Source organism: Hyperolius riggenbachi, chromosome 5, assembly GCF_040937935.1.
Source record: "Hyperolius riggenbachi isolate aHypRig1 chromosome 5, aHypRig1.pri, whole genome shotgun sequence".
Classification (NCBI taxonomy): Eukaryota; Metazoa; Chordata; class Amphibia; order Anura; family Hyperoliidae; genus Hyperolius; species Hyperolius riggenbachi.
The window spans coordinates 409,483,455-409,507,560 of NC_090650.1; the positions used below are offsets into that span (position 1 = coordinate 409,483,455).

Genomic DNA, 24,106 nt, shown 5'->3' on the forward strand with positions numbered 1-24,106 from the left:
CACAGTACTAGCTTCCCTCTTGGGCTCCGGCAGACATAGCCAAGCCTGACCGGGTCCACTCTACTGCACAGGTGCGAGTAGAGCAATATTTCTATAAACTTGGAGACCTATTTATAAATGATGGCTTCATAGGAAAAAAGCTATTTTTTTGTGCATTTTATTCTGAGACATATTACATGTAAATGTACACATATTTTGCACTTTTTGTCATAGTGGTCCTTTAAAGAAAACCTGTACTGAGTAAAAATATTTAAAATAAACACATGAGGTAACTTCAAATGAACATTACATAGTTACCTTGCGATCAGTTCCTCTCAGAAGCTCACCATTTTCTTCTGACAATAATCTCTTCCAGTTCTGACAATATTTTGTCAGATCTGAAATATATCAGTTGCTGTCAGTAAAATATCAGTTGCTGTCAGTTATAGCTGAGAGGAAAACTGATGTACCAGGTAATGCCCATGTTTCCCTATGGCTCAAGTGGGCGATGTTACAGTTTGAGGCCCGGTGCACACCAAAAACCGCTAGCAGATCCGCAAAATGCTAGCAGATTTTGAAACGCTTTTTGTTATTTTTCTATGGCGTTTTGCTAGCGTTTTGCGGATTGCTGCAGCGGATTTCAGTATAGTAGATTTCATATATTGTTACAGTAAAGCTGTTACTGAACAGCTTCTGTAACAAAAACGCCTGCAAAACCGCTCTGAACAGGCGTTTTTCAGAGCGGTTTGCGTTTTTCCTATACTTAACATTGAGGTAGAAACGCATCCGCAATCCAAAATCTGCAGCAGCCCGGGAGTATGCGTTTCTGCAAAACGCCTCCCGCTCTGGTGTGCACCAGCCCATTGAAATACATTACCCAAGCAGATCCGCAAGCGGATCGCAAACTGCAGCCGAACCGCTCTGGTGTGCACTAGGCCTGACTGTGTGCTGACCAGAAAGCTGTTATCGGTAATGGCCATTTTCAAAATGGAGGACGGAAAATTCCCTTGATCACATTGAACAAACAGGACGCGGGACAGGAGAAAGACACTGAGGAGTAGACTACATGGTAGGTAAGTATGACTTGTGTATGCTTATTTTGACTTTTAATTTTCAGTTCAGGTTTTCTTTAAGAAAATGCAGAGAGGCTTTATTTAGAAGCCTTGGAGCCAGTCATAGCACAATCCCAACACATTCGGCGTCTGAGCAAGCTGTATCGCTCTCAGCAGCGCCTTGAAAATACCGCCGGCGTCAGTAGTGGCTGGAAATCAGCCTTTCGCAGATGCCAGAGCACCTTGCAGACGGTGTTGTGAACACTTCCAGAAATGGCAGTGTGCGCTCTCCACTTATCTCAGTGGGGGAGAGCAAAACAGCGCCTCTCCGGATACCGGCTGCTGCATTCTCCACGCGGGGGAACAGCTGCTGTTTTATTTTGCTGTGACAATATAAATCTGAGAATAGAGAACAGGTTTAGGCGGGAGCGTGAAGGAGAGATTCTGCCGGGCTTATGGCTGTACAGCCAACAGCCTGAATCCTAATCCCGAGCAGAAAGCTGTACTTAGTCTGATCACTGCGTGGAAGCAGTGTATGGCCTCACAGGTAGGGAGTCTGAAGCGAGAATAAATCTCGCTTCAGACCTCATAGATAGCAGGGGCATGTGTGCACCTGCTAAACCGCCGCTATCGCGCCGCTAAACGGGGGTTCTTCACCTCACAAATCCCCTCCGAGCAGCAGGGGATCTCTTCCTGGTTGGGGCAGGGCTAACCGCCGCAGCCCTGCCCCACGCGCATCTGTCAGCGCGTATCTCCGCCTCTCCCCCGCCCCTCTCAGTCTTCCTTCACTGAGAGGGGCGGGGGAGAGGCGGCGATGCGCGTCTGATAGACGCGACTGGAGGCAGGGCTGCAGCCGTTAGCCCTGCCTCCAGGAAGAGGAAATATACGACCAATTTTACGACCAACTTTTGTGGGAGTGGGTTTGGGGGTGAAGGGACCCCCGTTTAGCCGCGGGATAGCGGCGGTTTAGCAGGGGCACACATGCCCTTGCTAACTATGAGCTCTGAAGCGAGAATTATTCTCGCTTCAGAGTCTCTTTAAACGGAAACCAAGGTGTGAAACCTTTGGAAGCTGCCTGGCAGTACAAGTTGCCTGGCAGTCATAGGCCCTGAGCAAGCATGCAGCAGATCAGAGGTCTATGACAAATCTGACAAGATTAGCTGCATGCTTGTTTCAGGTGTGTGATTTGGACCCTACTGACCAGAAAGATCAGCAGGACTGCTAATTAGCAGACAGCTAATATTGTTTAAAAGGAAATAAATATGGCAGAGTATTAGAGTATTGCCTGCGATCGCTTCGGGTATTCTCCATGCTATACAGCCGCACATTCTGTGCAGATCAGCTGTACACTATCGAATCAGTGCTGCACAGCTCACATTGCTCCTCCTTCAAGTGCTGCTGAGGAGTGAATACTGGCTCCTGTGTATTAAAGCATGATTAGTATATGTCTATTTTACACATTAACCTCTTCCTCACTGATGAAATAGAGACCAAACTTTCTCTATGTACCAAGTTCATTGTTGTAAACATAACTAACGCTAACAAAAGGTTAAAGAGACTAACAAAATGTTCAGCCTTATTTCTTCTATCCTATAAGTTCCTATACTTGTTCTAATGTGGTATGGATTACTGCAGCCTTTTCTAGTTGCACTCTCTCTGTAATGTATCTAATTTTTTCTTTGTCAACCCAGGGAGGAATGGGCTGCCTCTGTTGTAATGAATGCAAGTTATGCTCCCCCCACTCTCTGCTTTCAGTTTCAGCTTGCCTGATGTAGTTTGTGAGGCTGAGGGGGAAGGGAGCTGCCTGTCACATGCTGGGAAACTGAGAGAATCCCAGACTGGAGTGCAGATAACTCATTGTGTAATAAAAACATGTGTTGGACTAGTCCATCTCCTCATGGGGGATTCTCAGGGTTTTCTTTTGTTTTCAAAAGCATTTCCTGAATGGCAAAATAGTGCTATATCAGCCAGCCTCCCTACTTACTTGCACACTATTTTGGCAGTTAAGGTGGCCACACACAATACCATTTTCTAAATATCTGTTCAATTCAAGAATAGCAATCAATTTTTCTGACTGATTGTAGCAACTCAAAAATCTAACCAATGTACCACACACATGTTAAATTTTTCCCCAATCATGAATAAAGTAATTGAAAGCTCAGAAAAAATTGATTGGAACAGTACATCAAGTAATTGACAATCACACATCATACAATTCTTGATAAAGTTGGTCTGTAATTTCCAACATGTCCAATCTCCAAAAATTTAAAAATGGGAAATCCAATCGGATCCAATCGATCAGAAACAAAGAAAATCTTTCGATTTTTTGGGACAACCGATCGTAATTATCGAATTGGCGAAGAATTGAACCTTTCAATTTATATGGTGTGTGGCCACCTTAAGGCTTAGTTCACACCTATATCTGTACATTTACAGTCCAGCCTTGATAGTTTATCAGTTTCACCTGACAGTATTGGAACTGTACACCTTTTATGTGTAAACACACTCATAGAAAACTCATACAAAACTGACAGGACTGTACTGGAAATGTACACCTTTTATGTGTGAACCAAGACATAGAAAACTCATACAAAACTGACAGGACAGGATTGGACCTGAAAAGTACAAAACTGATGCTGTCAAAAACTGACAGAATAAGACCGGACACCTTTTATGTGTGAACCAAGCCTTACACTTAGCAACTGCTGTTCAGGAAATACTTTTGAAAACAAAGAAAACTCTGAGAATCCCTCATGAGGAGATGGACTAGTCCAAAACCTGTCAGTTCTGTCAGATTTTAAAGCGGATCCGAGATGAAAACTAACTTGTCTATATATCTTATCTAAAGTTTAGATCGTTTACACAGCAAATCTAGCTGCAAACAGCTCAACAGCTTCATGTTTATTTATTCCTGTGATACGACAGCGGCCATATTTTGTTTGTCACATTACACACAGGCAACCTGCAATTGCATCTCCAGCCCTCAGCTCCCTCCCCTCTCCTGCTCCCTCCTCCCCTCTGCCTCTGAAATCTCTGGCTAGTAACGTCCTCCTCCTGCCCAGACTGAGCTCCCATAAGCCCTTGCTACATGGAGTGCACTATGAGCTGTGGGCGAGGCTTGTTTAGTTTATAGGGAATTAGAGTATTAAAACATTAAAAAAAAAGGATTTGGCTTGAGGAATGCCCTATAACCTATATACTGTAAAAGGAACACAATAATGCAATGAGTAAAAGTTTATCTCGGATCCACTTTAACTGCTTACTTTTTTCGCTGTAGTGGTCCTTCAACCAAGCTGCCTCTCATCAGATACTGTAAGTGTCCGGCAGTGCCATTTAGTGACCAGAGGAACCGCAGTCTGCACATCTCCTGTACACAGAGAATGAATAGTAATAATCGCTTGCCCTTGTGTGGCTCCTCCCCTGGTTCTGTAGTGAGCGCAGCGGAGCAGAAATAGGCCTCATTTCACATGGCTGCGTCCGTCGCAGTCACTCGTAGCGATGGAGGCACGCATGCTGATGGCCCCACGCTGTGCATCATTACTGAGGACACATTAATAGTCCGTATAACGCGCGGCAGAAGAAACGCATTATAGCTGCAGAAATGATTCCCAGGATTGGAAGGTCAGTTCCTGAGAGGCCGGGGGAAAAGAAAATTAATTTCCATATCACTGATAATTTTCAAAATCCCATCATTAAAGGCAGGACGCACGCTGGTTATCACCCACCGCTACGGCTGCTAAAAATAGACGGCTTACTTTACAGATTGCCGTGGCCAATTTTAATATTATTAACATAAATGCATTTCTTTATGGCGGGAGACTAAACAATGCACTGATTTATAGTTAAAGCGAACCTATATGGAAAAAAGAAAAAGAAGATGATGTTGAGCTTACCGTCAGGCACGCTGATCCCAGGCTAGCGGAGAAGAGGATGCAGAGCTTACCATCGCCGTACAGATCGCAGGCTAGCGGAGAATGCTGAGCTTACCGTCACCGGAATCTGCCATCTTGCATAATAATGTAATATCCCGTTAAGTCTGTGAGCACACTTTCATTTTTAGGGTACACAGTTTTCTATCAGTGTATCTGGCATACAGAAGTTCCCTGCTATATAAATCAAACCTTACCTGAGGCTCAAAGGACAGCTCATTGCAACTCAGTTCAACGACTAAAGGCCACAGGAGAAAATTAAAATAAACCCATTAACCCTTTGAAATCCTGGAAAAAAAATGTTTGCTGTGGGGTGGCCAGTCTACCGCAGTAGAGGGAAACTTTGAACATATTTATCTTTTCTGGCAAAAGGAGAAAATGACATGTAGCAGAGGTAATGTGCCTGTATGAATAGGTGCACAGCTGCAGCCAGGGCTGCCATCAGACATTTTGGGGCCCCTCACACATCATCAGGCCTGGGCACCCCCCTCCCATTGGTTGCTGTGCCCGCCCACTAGCCACCCCACCCACGTGTCCGTGCGTGAAGTGCACTCCGACACTGAAGAAAGTGGCATGCACAGCATGATGCGGCAAAAAAGTGGGCGTGCCCATGCATGTTGTGGGTGGAGCCAAATACTAGCAAAATACAGGTAGTCCACGGTTAACAAAGGAGATAGGGACTTGTAGGTCCGTTTTTACCCTTTATCCGTTCTCTTTTGTCCCCCTCTATTCTACCTGTGCCTCTTTTGTCCCCCTCTGTCTCACCTCAGTTTGTGCCTCTTTTGTGTCCCTCTGTGTGACCTCATGTTCCCATCATCATTTCTCCCCGTGCCTCTTATGTCCACCTCTGTTCCCCTTCTGCCTCTTTTATCCCCCTGTGTTACCTCTTTCTGTCTCAGCTCGTGCCCTGGTATAGGTAGACTGGTATGGGTGGTGCACCAGTATAGGTTAGCCAGGTACAGATGCCCCAGTATAGGTAGCCAGGTATGGGTGGTGCCCCAGTATAGGTAGCCATGTATAGGTGGTGCCCCAGTATAGGTAGTCAGGTATGGGTGGTGCCCCAGTATAGGTAGCCATGTATAGGTGGTGCCCCAGTATAGGTAGCCATGTATAGGTAGGCAGGTATGGGTGGTGCTCCAGTATAGGTTGCCAAGTATAGGTGGTGCCCCAGTATAGGAAGCCAGGTATAGGTGGTGCCCCAGTATAGGTAGCCAGGTATAGGTGGTGGCCCCAGTATAGGTAGCCAGGTGTAGGTGGTGGCCCAGTATAGGTAGCCTGTAGCCAGATAGAGGTGGTGCCCCAGTAAAGAAAGTCCGCTGTAGCGGACTCACTCATCTACTCCCCACGTTCAAGCGCTGATGTCACTCTTCTCTCAGTGCTGGAACCCGATGCGCTGGTTAGTGAGCCACAGCCCCACAGCCAGCACATGTGGTCCTTCCAGCACTTTGGGGGAGCCCAGGGCCCCCAGAATTCCTGGGCCCCTCACTGCAGTGTCAGTAGTTCCCCCCTGATAGCTGCAGCAAGCATGGCTACAAAATAGATTTTTCAATTTAAAAAGTCTTTCTTAGGCCTCTTGCACACTGCAAGTGATTCCGATTCAGATTCCGCTTTTTAATCAGTTTTTACATCCGATTCAGATTCCGATTTGCAGTGTGCAGGGAGCAAGCTGCAAATCGGAATCTGAATCGGATGTAAAAACTGATTAAAAAGCGGAATCTGAATCGGAATCACTTGCAGTGTGCAAGAGGCCTAAATCAATACTTATAATTTACTCCAATGAATATATCTGCTAATAGAATTTGTCTGGTTTCATTTTGGGTTAAAGGGAATCTGAAGTGAGAATTTATAATATGATTTGTATGTGTAGTATTGCTAAGAAATAAAGCATTATTAGCACAGATATGAGTCTCATATTGTTTCCAGTACAGGAAGAATTAACCTGCCTGGCGTTCTATTAAGATCGCCAGGCAGGCTGCGGGAGGGTTTTTTTTTAATAAAAAAAAAACTATTTCATGCAGCCAACTGAAAGTTGGCTGCATGAAAGCCCACTAGAGGGCGCTCCGGAGGCGTTCTTCCGATCGCCTCCGGCGCCCAGAATAAACAAGGAAGGCCGCAATGAGCGGCCTTCCTTGTTTTGCTTACATCGTCGCCATAGCGACGAGCGGAGTGACGTCATCGACGTCAGCCGACGTCCTGACGTCAGCCGCCTCCGATCCAGCCCTTAGCGCTGGCCGGAACTTTTTGTTCCGGCTACGCTGGGCTCAGGCGGCTGGGGGGACCCTCTTTCGCCGCTGCTCGCGGCGGATCGCCGCAGAGCGGCGGCGATCAGGCAGCACACGCGGCTGGCAAAGTGCCGGCTGCGTGTGCTGCTTTTTATTTGAGCCAAATCGGCCCAGCAGGGCCTGAGCGGCAGGCTCCGGCGGTACTGGACGAGCTGAGCTCGTCCAGACCGCCCAGCAGGTTAAGAAACTTCAGTTATCTATGCAAAGGAGCTTCTTTGAGCTCTGCGACTTTATAACGTCGTGGACAACACTGTCTTTTGAAGCACTTATCTCAACTTATGGTTTTTCTGCAGAGAAAAGTTCAAACGTTCATTAGCCTGCTCTGTGAAATAATTTAAAATGCTGAGTGTATTGTGGAAATTGCAATTATTAGAGAATGATGCAATGTTATTTAAAAAAAAAGCTATATACCTGAAAATAAAAATATGACACATTAATTATCCATATTACACAACCAATTCATTATATCATGAGTTTTTTTTTTCATCGCTTCAGTGTCACTTTAAAGGACAACCATTGTCAAAATTTCTAATATTCAAAATACGTGTATTAGTTGTTCATTTGTCCCAGAGCAAAATGCACTATGAATTTCTTTTTTCTATGTTGCTGTCACAGTAGCTATACAAAATCTGACAAGGGCGACTTAAAGGATACCACAACCGAAGGGTCATGTGACACTTGGTGTAATGGAGCGCACATGCAGCACAGAGGGGACAGCGTGCTTCTGAGCCTCGCATTATGCGCCGGCCAGAAGTGAAGGGGGAAGGACATACTGTGCGCACAGGGCGCAGTATGATTGTAAGCTCGCAAGGGCAGGGCTCTCACCCTTTTGTGTCATGGAATGTTATTAATTCATTTGCTTGCACACTGTTAGAAATTTATACATTTTAGTCATCCTGTTAAATCAAATTGTAATCAGCAGTGCTGTATCTTGTATCAGTGTTCATATTTTCATGTATATCATTGTCTGTATCCCTTGTTTGTTTTCTTACATTGTACAGCGCCACGGAATATTTTGGAGCTTTATAAATACATAAATAATAATAATAATAATAATAAATCGGTGGGAACATGACAGTAAACACCTAATCTGCTCTTTGTTTCATTGTTCTCTGTTTAATCTGACTTCTCACCTCTGATAAGAATCCCTAACTGAGCACTCACTCTGGCTTTGCTACGGAATGATTATAGCTGAGTCTGTCTTCTGTGGTGTCTTTTCAAGCCCAAGCCTGCCCCCTTGTGGCTCTCCTATAATGACTCAGCTAAAATTATTCCCTGCAAAGCCAGACTGAATGCTCAGTCCGGGATTCTTATCATAGCTGGTAACAGACACTTTTAGCAGTGAGGATGAAACAGAGAGCATGGTAAGTGTTTTCTCTAATGTTCTTACTGATATATATGGTAAAATACACAAGGGTGCTTCGTCTCTGGTTACCTTTAAAGATTTTTTCTAGAAAGGACCTTTACAACCATACTGGAAAGCTGGAGTCTGCTTCTGTGCACACTATTCTGGCAGTTGGAGAGTGCCATTGCCATTCTACAAGTGCTTTTGAAAATAAAGAAATAAAAGAATTCCCCATAAGGAGATGGTTTAGTTCAAACTAACTGTAAGATCGGTCACATTTCTCCTTGCAACTTTATATGACAGGAATGTAGGAAAAATGTATCTTTCGTGCATTTTACTATGGGACAAATGTACAACTAATACATGTCGATTTTAAATTTTACAATTTTTTTGCGATTGTGGTCCTTTAAGTTGGACTTCAACATGCAACAGACGTTTCTTTTTATTGGTTTGTACATATTAGGGATGCACCCTACAAACGAGGAAGGAGTTTGCATAAACAGGAAGTGGCCATAAATTCCAATTACCGGTAGCTACTCATTTCTGCACTGCAATGTGACAAATGTTAATTTGGATTCCTGTGTATTTTCCAGTCCTCAGTTTTTCTAGAGAAAGATGTACCATATATACTCGAATACAAGTTGACCTTGTGTATAAGTCGACTCCAATATTCAACCCTTTTAAGCTGGATTTTTTATTGACTCAAGTATAAGTCTACCCAGCAAAGTTAATGGCTGCACTTGGGGCTCAGGAGGGGTTAATGATTGTACTGCATACAGTATTGCAGCCATTAACCCCTCCTGTCCCTTAAGTGCAGCCAATACCTCCTCCAGGCACCAAGTGCTGCAATTATTCACCCCCTTTCATGCAGCCCAGTATCCCCCCCTCTCCTTGTTAATTGTTGTGGCCAGGACTTTCAGACCTGTGTTTACTTGTCATTTCCTTTCCTCAAAGTATCGCTTACCACAGGGTAAACTGCTGCAAATGGGAATGTCACTATTAGTACACACATTACTCAGTGTTGCCAGTGACTCGTATATAAGTCGACCCCTATATTTTTATGAAGTGAATCAAGACCTAAATTTCTAGACTTATACTCTAGTATATACAGTACTTTAAAGACCTCAGCAATAGGCACAATAAAGGTATTTGAGCTTTCTTAAATTTGACAGACATACAATAGTTCTGTTATGCAGGAAAGAGGTGAAATGTGCAGAGAATGAATATGGTTCCCGTATGGTGAACCTTAAGTGAAAATAAATTGCTGACAAACAATTATACCTATCCTCCTACTCCTAAAAAATACTTTTACATACCTAACAGTTTTATGTTATTTTAAACTTAAAGGGGAACTGAAGAGAGAGGTATATCGGAGGCTGTCATGTTTATTTCCTTTTAATCAATACCAGTTGCCTGGCAGCCCTGCTGGTCTATTTCTCTGCAGTAGTATCTGATTAAAACCAGAAACAAGCATGCAGCTAGTCGTCAGATCTGACTTATAAGTCTGAACCACTGAAACACCTGATCTGCTGCATGCTTGTTCAGGGGCTATGGCTAATAGTATTAGAGGCAGAGGATCAGCAGGGCTGCCAGGCAACTGGTATTGTCTAAAAGGAAATAAACATGACAGCCTCCATATACCTCTCTCTTCAGTTCCCCTTTAATTCACATCCATATTCTTTTGTCATGCCATGCCTGGCTATGGGGATTCAAATGCATCTTTTTCCTTTTTTTTTGCTCGCATGCAATTTGGATGCAGCCTATTGATTTCAATGGGCTGCGATTCAGTATCTGAAATAAGTGGGAAAAAGGCTGGGATTCGCAGGTAGTGGTAATAGGCCCTAATTGTTTTGTATCTGCTCAATTACAAAGTCTGTTCCGTGTCCAAGAAAGCTAAAATATACAAACTATTGGTCTCTTTTTTTTATCTGTCTGCAGCGCTCAGAAGCCCAGTTCTCTGCCAGGAAAGTGTTTTATGGCTGTAAGTTATTTGCATGCTTGACACTACATACACATAACTATCTGATCATGTCACATCAGGTACACTTGAATGACACAAAGATTACATGAAAGTTACTAGAGATGCTTGTGGAGATACTAATTAAACCAGCCAGTGGGCAAACTGTTCCCGGTTCAGCAATGTAGTGAACGTATGAGAAGCCTCCTTTTGTGTCACCAACCCCTCCCTCTAGATCATACATGTCAAACCCTGGCCCGCGGGCCAAATTTGGCCCTTGGAGCCATTAAATTCGGCCCTTAAGTGGTTCCCTCACTTTGCATTATGTTTGGCCCTCTCTAAACCACCAGGGAAGCTATATTGGAGGTGAAGCCCTAGAACACCAGGGAAGCCATATGGAGTAGGTAGAGGGAAGCACTAAACACTAGGGAACTGTATAGGGGAGGGTGGGGGTCTCTAGACACCAGGGAACTGCATAGAGATTGGAAGGAGGCCATTGGACACCATTGAACTCTATAAGGGAGGAAGGTGGCCAGTAGACATTGAGGTTGGCCCGTGACTTGGTCCCAGTGTACAACTTTGTATCTGAGTTTGACACCCCTGCTCTAGATTGTAAGCCTTTGGCAGGGCCCTCTCCTCTTGTGTATCATACATGACTGTGTGCACTTTACCCAGAATTATCGGAACTTGTATTTTTACCACTAGCAATCCAGTGTATGATCTGGCATTGTACTACTATCTGCACTGTGTTGTGTATCTTATTGCCAATACCTGTATTGTTGTATCTATTGTCTATTACCTGTATTGTGCTGTCACCCCAGTTATCATTGTCTGTAATCCTATTTATTGTACAGCGCTGCGTAATATGTTGGCGCTATATAAATCCAATAAATAATAATAATAATAAGCCTCAAACAAATTCCTTTCCCCTCCCACATTCTAAAATAAGAGATGAGCTTAATCCATTAGCAGCTTCAATACAGTTATTTCGTTTGAGATGAGTGCTCTGCTTTTGACTTCAGTCAGCAGACCTCGTGCTGTAAAGTCATAGAATGCTTTGACGTCTCTCTGCTAGCAGAAAATATAGAAACTGAAAACAGAAGTGCTCTGCTACTGTCTCACACTGCCCCTAGTAATAAAAGGCCACACATTACAACAGTACTAATTAGAGGCTGCAAAATGTAATAAAATGTAAAATACATGTGTAAACATACTTATAAGAGACACATTTCTTCCAGATTAAAATAAACTATAAATTACTTTTCTCCTATGTTCCTGTCACTTACAGTAGACAAAAATCATAGTAAAGCCAGGTTTTGGACTAGCCCATCTCCTCATGGGGAATTCTCGTGTTTTTTCTTTATTTTAAAAAGCACTTACTGAACAACATTTGATCAGTCCAACTGCCAAAACAATGTGCAGCAAGTAGGGAGGCTGACAGGCATCTTTATATGGATTTTTTCCATGAATTGATTTTGTAAAGATTAATGGTGTGTACACACTTGAAAGATAAATGAAAGATATCAGACCAATTTTACCCCCTTCCATGTAGTATGAGAGCCATACTCTACACAGTCTATTCTATGGAGCTGAACTCCCCATCAGATAAAATCTTTGCAGGATGCTGCACTCAAAGATGCCCGTACACACTCAAAAGATCATTATCTGCAAAAGATCTGTTCCTGCAAAAGATCCATTCCTGCAAAATGCATTCATAGTCTATGAGATCTGCAGATCCTCATACACACTTGGTTTAACAGACAATCATCTGCAGATCAGATCCACCAGGATGGATTTTCAGATCTGCAGATGATTGCCAGATATGCAGATGAAGTCTGTTAAACCAAGTGTGTATGATGATCTGCAGATCTCATAGACTATGAATGCATTTTGCAGGAATGGATTTTTTGCAGGAACAGATCTTTTGCAGATAATGATCTTTTGAATGTGTACGGGCATCTTTGTGTGCAGCATCTTGCAAAGATTTTATCTGATGGGGAGTTCAGCTCCATAGAATAGACTGTGTAGAGTATGGCTCCCATACTACATGGAAGGGGGTAAAATTGGTCTGTGATCTTGCATTTTCCAAAGACTTTTATCTCAAGTGTGTATGAAGCATAAGGAAATACTGAGAACCACCCCGAGGAGATGGATTAGTCCAAAGTTTGTCAGATCCGACAGCTTTTTATTACTGTAAGTGACAAGAATATAAGATAATTAATTTATATTGCCTTACACTCTGGAAGAAACTTATAAGTAGGTATACATGTATATTTTAAATCTTATAACTTTTCATTATAGTGGCCCTTTAACAATTTATCATTCAATTTATTAGAAGTTTGCAAGTGCTCCAGGCCAATTTATTTGAGCACATTTTTTTTTTCTTATTAAAAAGTTTTCGTGATTGTGCGCCTGAAAGAGGAACTGTAGTGAAAATAACGTAATGAATGAAATTGATTTCTAAATACAAGAGAAAAAAAGGTATACTTAGCCGGGAGACAAAATAGTGAACAACAGGAGTGATGGAGAGACTTGCAGGTCCCCTCCCTCTGGCGACCCTACTAGTCCGGACTCTCCTCTCCTTGAGAAAGCGGGATTGCGTCCGCGCAACTAGTAGCGTCGCCAAAGGGGACCTGCAGTCTCTCCATCACTTCTGTTGTTCACCTATTTTGTCTCCTGGCTAATTATACCTTTTTTCTTTTCTACGCATTTGGGCTGCTGCACTGTCAAGGTATATGGAGGCTGCCATGTTTATTTCCTTTTAAGCAATACCAGTTGCCTGGCAGCCCTGCTGATCCTCTGCCTCTAATACTATTAGCCATAGCCCCTGAAAGAGACTCTGAAGCGAGAATAAATCTCGCTTCAGAGCTCATAGTTAGCAGGGGCATGTGTGCCCCTGCTAAACCGCCGCTATCCCACGGCTAAACGGGGGTCCCTGACCCCCCGAAATCCCCTCCGAGCAGTGGGGGTCTCTTCCGGATTGAAGCAGGGCTAACCGCCGCAGCCCTGCCCTACGCGCGTCTGTCAGCACGTATCTCTGCGTATCTCCGCCTCTCCCAGTCTTCCTTCACTGAGAGGGGCGGGGGAGGGGTGGCGATGCGCCGCTGATAGACGCGACTGGAGGCAGGGCTGCAGCCGTTAGCCCTGCCTCTAGGAGCAGCAAAATCTATGACCAATTTGGTCGTTGATTTTGCGGGGGGGGAGGGGGGGGTTGGGGGTGAAGGGACCCCCGTTTAGCCGCGGGATAGCGGCTAACTATGAGCTCTGAAGATTATTCTCGCTTCAGTGTCTCTTGAACAAGCATGCAGCAGATCAGGGGTTTCAGACTTTAAAGTCAGATCTGACAAGACTAGCTGCATGCTTGTTTCTGGTGTTATTCAGATACTACTGCAGAGAAATATACCAGCAGGGCTGCCAGGCAACTGGTATTGATTAAAAGGAAATAAATATGGCAGCCTCCGTATACCTCTTACTTCAGTTCCCCTTTAAGGTCATATAGGTCATCTTTTCAGGATTATGGTTTCATTATCTTGCCAGCAGTTATTTCCACAGCAGTGGAACTATTTATGCACATAGGTTTTTCACCATCCAACTTTGCACCAAGTTGCTTTGCTTTAACGTTGTTTGTATATATACTAATTGCACCTTTGCTATGCATTACAATAATTATTGTTTCACAATTTTATGAGACACAATTTTGCACTTTATAAGTAATACTGAACCCGGGTTCAAACAGACTGAGGGCTCTATTCAGAAGCCCTCAGTACTGACCATTTTTGATATCTTGGGGGCAACGCGTTGGCGTAGTGGTTAGCGCTCGTGCCTTGCAACGCTGGGTCCCCGATTCAAATCCCAGCCAGGTCAACATCTGCAAGGAGTCTGTATGTTCTCCCCGTGTCTGTGCGGGTTTCCTCCGGGGACTCCGGTTTTCTCTAACATCCCAAAAGCATACAGATAAGTTAATTGGCTTTCCCCTAAATTGGCCCTAGACTAGAATATACAGTACATGCATTACACAATACATACATAGACATATGACTATGGTACGGATTACATTGTGAGCTCCTTTGAGGGACAGTTAGTGACATGACAATATACTCTGTACAGCGCTGCAGAAGATGTTGGCGCTATATAAATATGAAATAATATCTTACTTATATGTTATGGCTGGAGAGTATTCTGGTTAAGGGCTCTGCCTCTGACACAGGAGACCTGGGTTCGAATCTCGGCTCTGCCTGTTCAGTAAGCCAGCACCTATTCAGTAGGAGACCTTGGGCAAGTCTCCCTAACACAGCTACTGCCTATAGAGCGCGCCCTAGTGGCTGCAGCTCTGGCGCTTTGAGTCCGCCTGGAGAAAAGCGCGATATAAATGTTATTGGTCTGTCTATTTCTCATAGTTAAATAAGATGGAGACATTTTATGGGATGTTTTCCTTGTTTTTATGGTTTTGGGGTTCTACCCCCTCATTTGTATAGCTTACCAACTGGTGGATCATTGTTCAATAAAGATCTTTTTTGTATATTATATATAGCAGTGATGGCTAACCTTGACACTCCAGCTGTGACAAAACTACAAATCCCATCATGCCTCTGCCTCCCCGTGCTATGCTTAGAGCTGTCAGAGTATTGCAATGCCTCATGGGACTTGTAGTTCCACCACAGCTGCAGTGCCAAGGTTAGCCATCACTGATATATAGTATGGATTGGTGCTTGTTACAGGTTTTCTTTTCTGGGCTTGGGTATTAATTGTTATTGACCTTAGCACATTCCAATCGTCCTCGTTTTCTATTTGCAAGGGTGCGGATATCCTGTGCGATGCTATTATATGTCACTACAGCACTTCTTAAAAGGACAACTGAAGCGAGAGGTATATGGAGGCTGCCTTATTAATCTCCTTTTAAGCAATTCCAGTTACCTGGCTGTCCTGCTGCCCCTCTGCCTTTAATACTTTTAGCCCCTGAACAAGCGTGCAGCAGGTCGCGGGTTTCTAACATTATTGTCAGACCTGACAAGATTAGCTGCATGCTTATTTCTGGTGTTATTCAGACACTACTGCAGCCAAATAGATCAGCAGGACTGCCAGGCAACTGGTATTGGTTAAAAGAAAATAAATATGGCAGCCTCAATATTCTTCTCCCTAGTTGTCCTTTAGCATATTTCCAGTTAAAAATGCAGCCCCTCAAACCCAGTGGCTGCCGGCGGCTCACCCAGACGCAGGCTACTTGCCCAGCAGCCACTGGGTTTGTTTAGTTCCGTTTCACAGATTCGGAATTTTCTTGCTGGATGGGAATTCGCTCTCACCTGTAGTGAGCAACCCCTCAGAAATCACTGAACACCAACACAATTTAAAGAAAAGATCTCTGATTTTAATAGTTTTTGTTCATTAAAAAAAGTTTAAACCTGCATAGCAATCATTTCAAAAATAATTATTTAATGTTCCATAATTAAACTGTACACTGCCTAGTTTGTTTTTTTTTGTATTTTTTTGTTTTTGTTGAGACGTCAAAGCTCAATGGTTTTTGTTAAGTATTCCAGTGCAATGGGTTCCGGGGTGACCAGAGTTCTCCATTCTCGGCATCTCCTAGGTGGGTGGTGAGTGGGCGAGCGGCGTGGTGAACCGTTGGGCATGGTGACGGTCTGTGTGTGTAGGTGGGTGGGCGTGTCTTCTGCACTGGGCGGAGCAAGGCCTGCTCCTGGCGGCGGGTTAGTCTCAGAGGCGTTCAATGTCCCGATATTTCTTTCGTAGAATTGACACCTGATCCTTGAACAGCACCGGGTCCAGCCTCATCTGTGAGTGGATGAGCGGCATATAGCCAAACCAGCTGGCAAACGTATTCATACAAGTCTGTCTCTGGGTGAAGTGGTCGGGGTCGGCCCACCGAGAAGCCCTGGAGGTCTGCAAAGGACAAGGCGAAAATAAAATATAAATTTTTAAAGGACACCTGAGGCGAAAATAAACTAATGACAAACAATTGTATCAATCATCCTTCTCCTAAAAATGACTTTTTAAGATATTCCACAGTTTTATTTTGTTTAAATCTACTTTTTAAGTTTTAACTGTTTTATTGTTTTTGCTCAATGATACTTTCATTGATGTATGCCAGAGTAAAATCTATGAACTATTCACCCTTTTTTTTCCTCTTTCCAGCTCTCAGAAGCCATTTTCTGCTTGGAAAGTGTTTTGTAGTTGGAATTTCTAATCAGTGAGGGTCACACTGTAGTCACTTCCTGTCTGAGTCAGGACTGAGTCAGCCACTTACATACCTGATATTTAACTCTTTCAGGCAGAGAAAGAAAAAAAGGAACACGGCATAATTATTTGTGTGTTGGGCACTGTACATACACGTCTATCTCATCATGTCACATGTCACTTCGGGTATCCTTTAAATCTGAACATCAGGGAAAACAGTTTTGGATGGTGTGGAAAGGTGTCAATTGTAAGCACAAGAGGCAGATTTTGCCTCCATAGTTTAAATATGAACTTTGCTGAAATTGGGGACAGGAAATGAGGGTCAGCTGTGCCCAGAATTATCACTTCCTGCCTAGATAGGAAGTGGATATATCTATTCAACAGGGGTAGGAGCAGCAAGAAATTCAAGGACCACTCCAGCAAAAGAAGTTAAAATCTGACAGAACCGTCAGGTCTTGGTCCATCTCCTCATGGGGGATTCTCAGGGTTTTCTTTGTTATCAAAAGCATTTCCTCAACAGCAGTTGCCAAGTCTAATTGACAAAATAGTGTGCAAGTGATTAGGGAGGCTGGCATCTTACTATATTGCCAGTTAAACTGCTGTTCAGGAAATGCTTTTGAAAACAAAACAAAAAAAACCTTTTAGAATTCCCTATGAGGCAATGGGCTAGTCCAAAACCTGTCGGTTCTGTCAAATTTTAACAGCTTACTTTTTTTTGTTGATGGAGAGGTCCTTTAGGCTTGGCTCACACATAAATAGGTGTCCAGTCCTGTCTGCTCAGTTTTTGCCAGTTGGCATCAGCATTGTATGCGTTTCTATGGATGTATTCACACATAAAAGGTGTACATTTCCTTTTCCTGTCTTGCCAGTTTTGCATCCATGTTCTATCAGTTTATCTGACTGTACCGGAAATATACACCTTTTGTAAGAGAACACAGCCATAGAAACGCATACAAAACCGATGCCAACTGTCAAAAACTGACAGGACTCCACGCCCTTTTATGTGTGAACCAAGCTGTAATTTTTTTTTTGGGACAATGGAGAGGAGCAATGGCCATGCCCCGTGGGTGACAGGAGTCGTTAGCAACTAGTTCTAGCAACTGTCTATGATAGTGCTATGGTATATGTCTATGCTAATGATTCTGACTAATTGCTATTGTGTACAACTCATATAGGAAAGTCTAGCTGCAAGGACACAATCAACCCCACCCAACTGTTGGAATTCATTTTTCATTAGGAAAGACTAAAAACAAAGAAGGAGGAGCCATTTATCATCCTCCCAGACTTGTCTTACACATGGAGTACATGAACTGAAATAACAAGTCTTGGACCACACAGGACCAGAGCAGGGACAAGGTCCTCCGGCACCCAAGGCTGAGACACCAAAGTGCGCCCCTCCATCCCTCCCACCTCAGCTGTCACTCACTTTGCTGTTAGACTAAGAGGGCCACAGGGCCCACAAACTCCCCAACACTTTAATATCTAGTTATATGGCTTGCAGTCACTGCTATGTATCCTTTTTTCTTATTTCTTTCTGGTTCGTACACAATTAGGAATGACAGCTGAATGAATTGTGCGCCCCCTCCTACACTGCGCCCTGAGGCTCGAGCCTCTCCAGCCTATGCCTCGGCCCGGCCCTGCACAGGACCCACTCTCCATATCAAGGTAGGTTGTAGGCCTTTGCAGGCTTGGTTGGACTTCATGTACAGTAGATGTGCCCCACCCCGAAAATAAAAATCATATGTGCAGCAGCAGCAAAAAAAAAAAATAGGACCTCCCTGCACTCTCACATTCCTAATCCTCATTTATGGGGGTTAAGCTGAAATGCACATAGCGGCCAATTCAGCGTAACATACAACCTGGTTCATTCAGCTACAAACAAAAAGATAATGAACATTTCAAATTTCCATCCCTCTCATTATAATCAATGTTCGCTCACGCAAATAAAACTAATTTGCTTCTGTTTACTCTTCCTGGAGACCTCTGTATTCCACTTGCTGTTCCACTGCTCTATTTGCACACTGGTAATGCTATCACTGCTCTAACTCTATGAATGCAGCCAAAATAAAAAAAGTGAACATAGGGAAGTTCTAAGCAGGCTGAGTATTATACGTACCCAATACCATTTCATGTCCCATGTCAGTTCAGGTTAAGAACTCTAGAGCCTGTTATTTTCTGTTAGCGGAGATGAGGTCTTACACTTACTTCCTGCAAGGTACAAACTCCCGCCTCCTTGTGTAGATTTGTGGTTTCTACTGTGATGCTGGGATATGTAGTGAGGCATCTCCTGTTTTTCCCACTAAGTGTGTCACATGGTCACACCTGACTGACTGACCCACCCACCCACCAGCTGAATCTAGAGAGGGGTGGGAAGCAAGCTGTATGGCAGTTACAAGCACATTTTGGCCCATAAAATGCTCTTAAGCACTCCTGACTGTTATTTGAATTTGCCTTATTCAATTCTGGGCTTAGCTGGGCTGTAATAGCAGTTAAGGCAGTGAGCTGACTGCTGACCTTGAGGAAACCAACAGAATTAAAACTCTTCAGGGAGGAGGGAGGTTGCAGCAGAGTGAAGGACTCCTGCTCTGTCAGGCTTGTCTACAGAGAGACGAAGCCCTCAGATCAGCGCTGGGTCCTGTTAACACGTCCTCTGCTCTAAACTTCACATCCGCTTTGCAGAACAAATTACCTTCCCCTGTAATTTGTTGTCCCAGCACAAGGTCGATGTTTGGCGTCATGGCAAATTAGGGAAGCAGAGGAGGAAAAGGGCTTTTTAAACACCAACAGCAGCCTCTGCAGGAGTCTCACCAAAAGGCAAAGTGTACCTGTCTGTACAGGCGGGACACCGGGTAACCTGCGGGCCAGAGACTACAGTATACCGGTCTGCACAGGCGGCACACCGGGCAACCTGCGGGCCAAAGACTCCAGTATACCTGTCTGTACAGGCGGGATCACGGGGCAACCTGCGGGCCGAAGACTCCAGTATACCTGTCTGCACAGGCGGGATCACGGGGCAACCTGCGGGCCGAAGACTCCAGTATACCTGTCTGCACAGACAGGACACCAGGCGACATGTGGGCCGGTGACTCCAGTATACCTGTCTGTACAGGCGGGACCACTGGGCAACCTGAGGGCCGAAGACTCCAGTATACCTGTCTGCATAGCGGGGACACCAGGGAAGCTGCAGGCCAGAGACTCAAGTGTACTTATCTGCACAAAATGTTTGGCTTTAACCACCAAAGAAGCATAACATTTACATCAACTCTGAAATATTAGCATTCCATTGTCCATCCCAAGTAACCCTCTGCTCCATCTCAGCAGCTGTACCCACCTGTCCCATCATTGTCTCCTTGTACTGCTTCTTCTGTGTCACTTTGATTGGTGGCAGCTTGGTGACGGCCGAGACCAGGAAGTTGATCAGGATGTCCTCGCAGTTGGCTAATTGGTCCACCATGTTTTTCAGACTGGCAGGCAGGTAATTGGTGTAAAGGTAGTGATAGTACCTGCAAGAGAAGACCATCAGGGTCACGGAACGTGAAATTAATGTGATCTGCTGATCAATCGCTGTATGTGTAACTATATGTGGCGTGAGTTATAAATTGTGCCCGCCCCTTCCTTCCTCACCAAGTTGCTTTTATTGGTCAATTGTTACTACATCGCTGCCCACTAATCTTGTCACCAATATGACAGGTGACAAATGGCCAATGGGAGCAGCTGTGTGGAGCAGGAAGGGGCAGGCACAATTTACAACTGTGGCCCTAAAGGGAACCTTAACTAAAGTTTCACTTACCTGGGGCATCTACCAGCCCCCTGCAGCCATCCTGTGCCCTCGTAGTCACTTATGGCTCCTCCAGTCCCCCGCTGCCAGCTCGTTTCGTTTTTGCCGACTGGGAGTTGGCCGGCTGCCATGCGTACCTTTTTACGCATTCCCGTGGGTGCAGGAAGCTATCGTGGACATTAACAAGTACATGTTTACGCATTGCAACTGTAACGCGTAAAAATGTACGTATTCATGTCTGCAATAGCTTCCTGCACCCGCGGGAATGCGTAAAAAGGTACTGCCAGTCCCCCCTGTGCACGGCTGTCCCCCCTGAAAAGATCGCCAGGCTAGCGACAATCTGCTTGTTGCTTGCCTGCTTTGTTTATGTGAGGTTTGTCAATCAGCCTCCTCCGCATCTCCCCCTTGATAACGCGCCCCCCCCCAATGCTCCCCGCCTCTGCTAGCTTCCTCCAATAGGAAGCCAAGTTGTGACCCAGGAAGTTAAAGCAGATTGTCACTAGCCTGGCGATCTTTTAAGGGAGGACAGCAGGGTGGGGGGTGGGGGGGGGGATCTGGCAGCAGCGGCGATAGAACGACACAGAGGCATGTCATTGTGCACACGACATGCCTCTGGGTCCTATTAGGATAAAAAAAAAAATATTAGAAATATATGAGAGTCTTTTCTTTGCTACTAATGTTCAAGTCCTATCTGCACTACACATACAATTCAAATACTACTTTTTTTTTTTACTTCAAGTTTGCTTCAAAAGACGTGAGGGGCATATGGAGGCTGCCACATTTATTTTCTTTTAAACAATGCAAATTGCCTGGCAGTCCTGCTGATCCTCCTGAGTGTGACTGCATTTACTGCATGCTTATTATAGGTGTGTAATTCAGACAACTGGTGCCTGAAAGATCAGCAGGACTGCCAGACAACTGCAGCTTCCATGTCCCTCTCACGTCAGTTGTACTTTATGGAGCCCATTGACGGTAAAATATTTTTCTCAGATGCCATCAGATTTTTATGGTCAAATCGTACAGAAAATGTATGTGGAGAGACTAGATGTGGAACGATTCTATAGGGGGCCATACACTAGCCGACCAACCAACCAATAGACCATCCAATTTGATTATTATAATCGAATTGGATGAAAATTGGTGCTGCCAAATGCATGCCCGACCGACAAAGCGACCAATTTCGGGACAGAAATTGGCCGCACGGTCGATCGCGCATGCTGGAAAATTTCGGCCCGAAGTTGGTTGGTCGGGTGTGTGGCGGTATGGTGGCCGAATTGCGAGCGCCGAGACGAGGAAACCCCTGCCGCTGCAATGTATAAATGTATGTAGTGTAGTGCATTTATACATTATCTGTCCGGTGTCAGCCTCCGCGCGGATTCCATCCATCTCGCCGAGTTCCGCATACATCCCGGCGGCGCTCTGACATCACAAAGGCGTATAGCGTCTGACGTCAGTTGCTATGCGCCGCTAGCATGTATGCGGCTTACCTGGCGAGATGGACGGATGGACCTGACAAGCTGCTACAGGACAGGTAATGTATAAATGCACTACACAACATACATTTATACATTTTGGGGGCATCGGCCGGGGCGGACGCGGCGGCTCAGTTGATTCCCGGATGTTTTTATGCTGAAATCGGACGGGAATCGGCCTGTAGTGTATAGGCAGAATCAGCTAGAGAAATTTATCTCTAATCAGATTCGATTAGAGATAAATGTGTCTCTTAGTCGAATCTGCCCATATTCGTTCTAGTGTATGGGCACCTTATGGTGGATTGGAATTGTATTGAATGTTGGACTTTACAAACAACATCTGAAAAGAAAAAGCACCCTAAATGACCAGTTTATGGGAACAATCGATAATTGCCTTCATATTACGTATGATCTAGCAGATTTGGTTGAATGATCGCATCTTATGGTGCCCATACATGGTACAATGTTTTAGTTTTTTTTGATTAGATAATTTTGTCTGATTATTCGAATATAAAGACTTTTCCAACATGTTCAATCAGATTTTCATTAAAAAAAACGGGATAATTGATGCTTTTTTTCTTGATTGAGCAAAAGATTATTTTAAACTTTCATTCAATTAGATTGCCTTGGTCGAATAAACAGGAAAATTGAATGTTTTTATTGTACTGTGTATGGGCACCAGTAGGAAGATATTGTACCATAAATCTGCACCTTCAGTCTCACAGATTCACTGTTTGTATCTCAGCGACCAACTCTAATTGAGTCTGATAAGCAGGATTTGTCATTACAAGCTAATGGTCAGGGGAGGGGGCCTTATAGGGAAGCAGTAGATTTGGGCGCATGAGACAAGTGGACAAAAAGGGCGCCCCATTCACTCCCATTATAAATATCGTTTATCGGGCGCCGAACAGGGAGAAAAAGGCGCCCGAGATTATTAACGTTTTAACAAACGGCGCCCAGAGAATTTTAAGGATTTATGACTGTTTGTGATGATTTAACTTTACAAAATCAGCCCGTGACGAATAACGTTTATAAAGATACTAAATCACTATTTATAAAACATTTCTAAAACATTATTATCCACCCCAAAAAATTAATTACATTTTTTTATTTACATTTTTTATTTATTAATGTCTGTAAAACATTATTATCCATAGGGGGTCTTAGGTTTAGGCACCAACAGGGGGGTCTTAGGTTTAGGCACCAACTGGGGGGTCTTAGGTTTAGGCACCAACAGGGGGGTCTTAGGTTTAGGCACCAACAGGGGGGTCTTAGGTTTAGGCACCAACTGGGGGGTCTTAGGTTTAGGCACCAACAGGGGGGGTCTTAGGTTTAGGCACCAACAGGGGGGTCTTAGGTTTAGGCACCAACAGGGAGGTCTTAGGTTTAGGCACCACCGGGGGGGGTCTTAGGTTTAGGCACCAACAGGGGGGTCTTAGGTTTAGGCACCAACAGGGGGGTCTTAGGTTTAGGCACCAACTGGGGGGTCTTAGGTTTAGGCACCACCGGGGGGTTTTAGGTTTAGGCACCAACAGGGGGTCTAGGGGTTAGGGAGAGGTACAGGGAGGGTTTTTAACAAACGTTAAAATAAGTTTCAGTTTACAAATAGGGAAGATTAACGTTTTAAGAATTGCCGATCTCATACACATTATTTAGTGATTTATAAATTCTTAAAACACTATTTCTAAACGAAATTCTACACAATATTTCAATAAACGATAATACTGTTTATCGTTTACACCACGCGCCCTTTTTTCCCGACGCCCTTTTTTGATGTACCCGCCTTATAGTGGCCCTCATGAAAATGGCTGGATTGTGCAGTGTGGCAGGCACCCCCCCCCCCTTCCCGAATTACTCTTCTTGCCAGGCACACATTATACACCGCGCCGCAATGCTAACATGCCTTATTCATGGCAAAGGACTGGAAGAATGTTCCCACTTTTTTTGAACAACTAAATGATGAATGTGCTCTGGTAATGCTGGCATGGGTCCAGATATAAAGCAGACCTGAACTCTTGCACTGCACACAATGAAAGGTTTTTATTCCACATACAGTTGCTCAAGAAATTCACTGCTCTGATTGGACTTTCTGTTGTAGCTTATCAGTAGCTGTCTGTGAACCA

General features: G+C 44.3%; 1 protein-coding gene across 1 annotated transcript in view; it reads right to left on the reverse strand.

Moving 5' to 3' along the window:
* Window positions 1-15,887: 15,887 nt before the first annotated feature.
* The window catches only part of EXT1 (exostosin glycosyltransferase 1), a 349,708-nt gene continuing 341,489 nt past the window's right edge, over window positions 15,888-24,106 (reverse strand). Inside the window, exons 10-11 of the mRNA XM_068237952.1 lie at window positions 20,065-20,236; window positions 15,888-16,439 (exon numbers count right to left, since the gene is read on the reverse strand). Coding sequence (XP_068094053.1) covers window positions 16,254-16,439; window positions 20,065-20,236 — 358 coding nt within the window. The 3' untranslated portion in view covers window positions 15,888-16,253. The remainder of the gene's footprint in view (window positions 16,440-20,064; window positions 20,237-24,106) is intronic.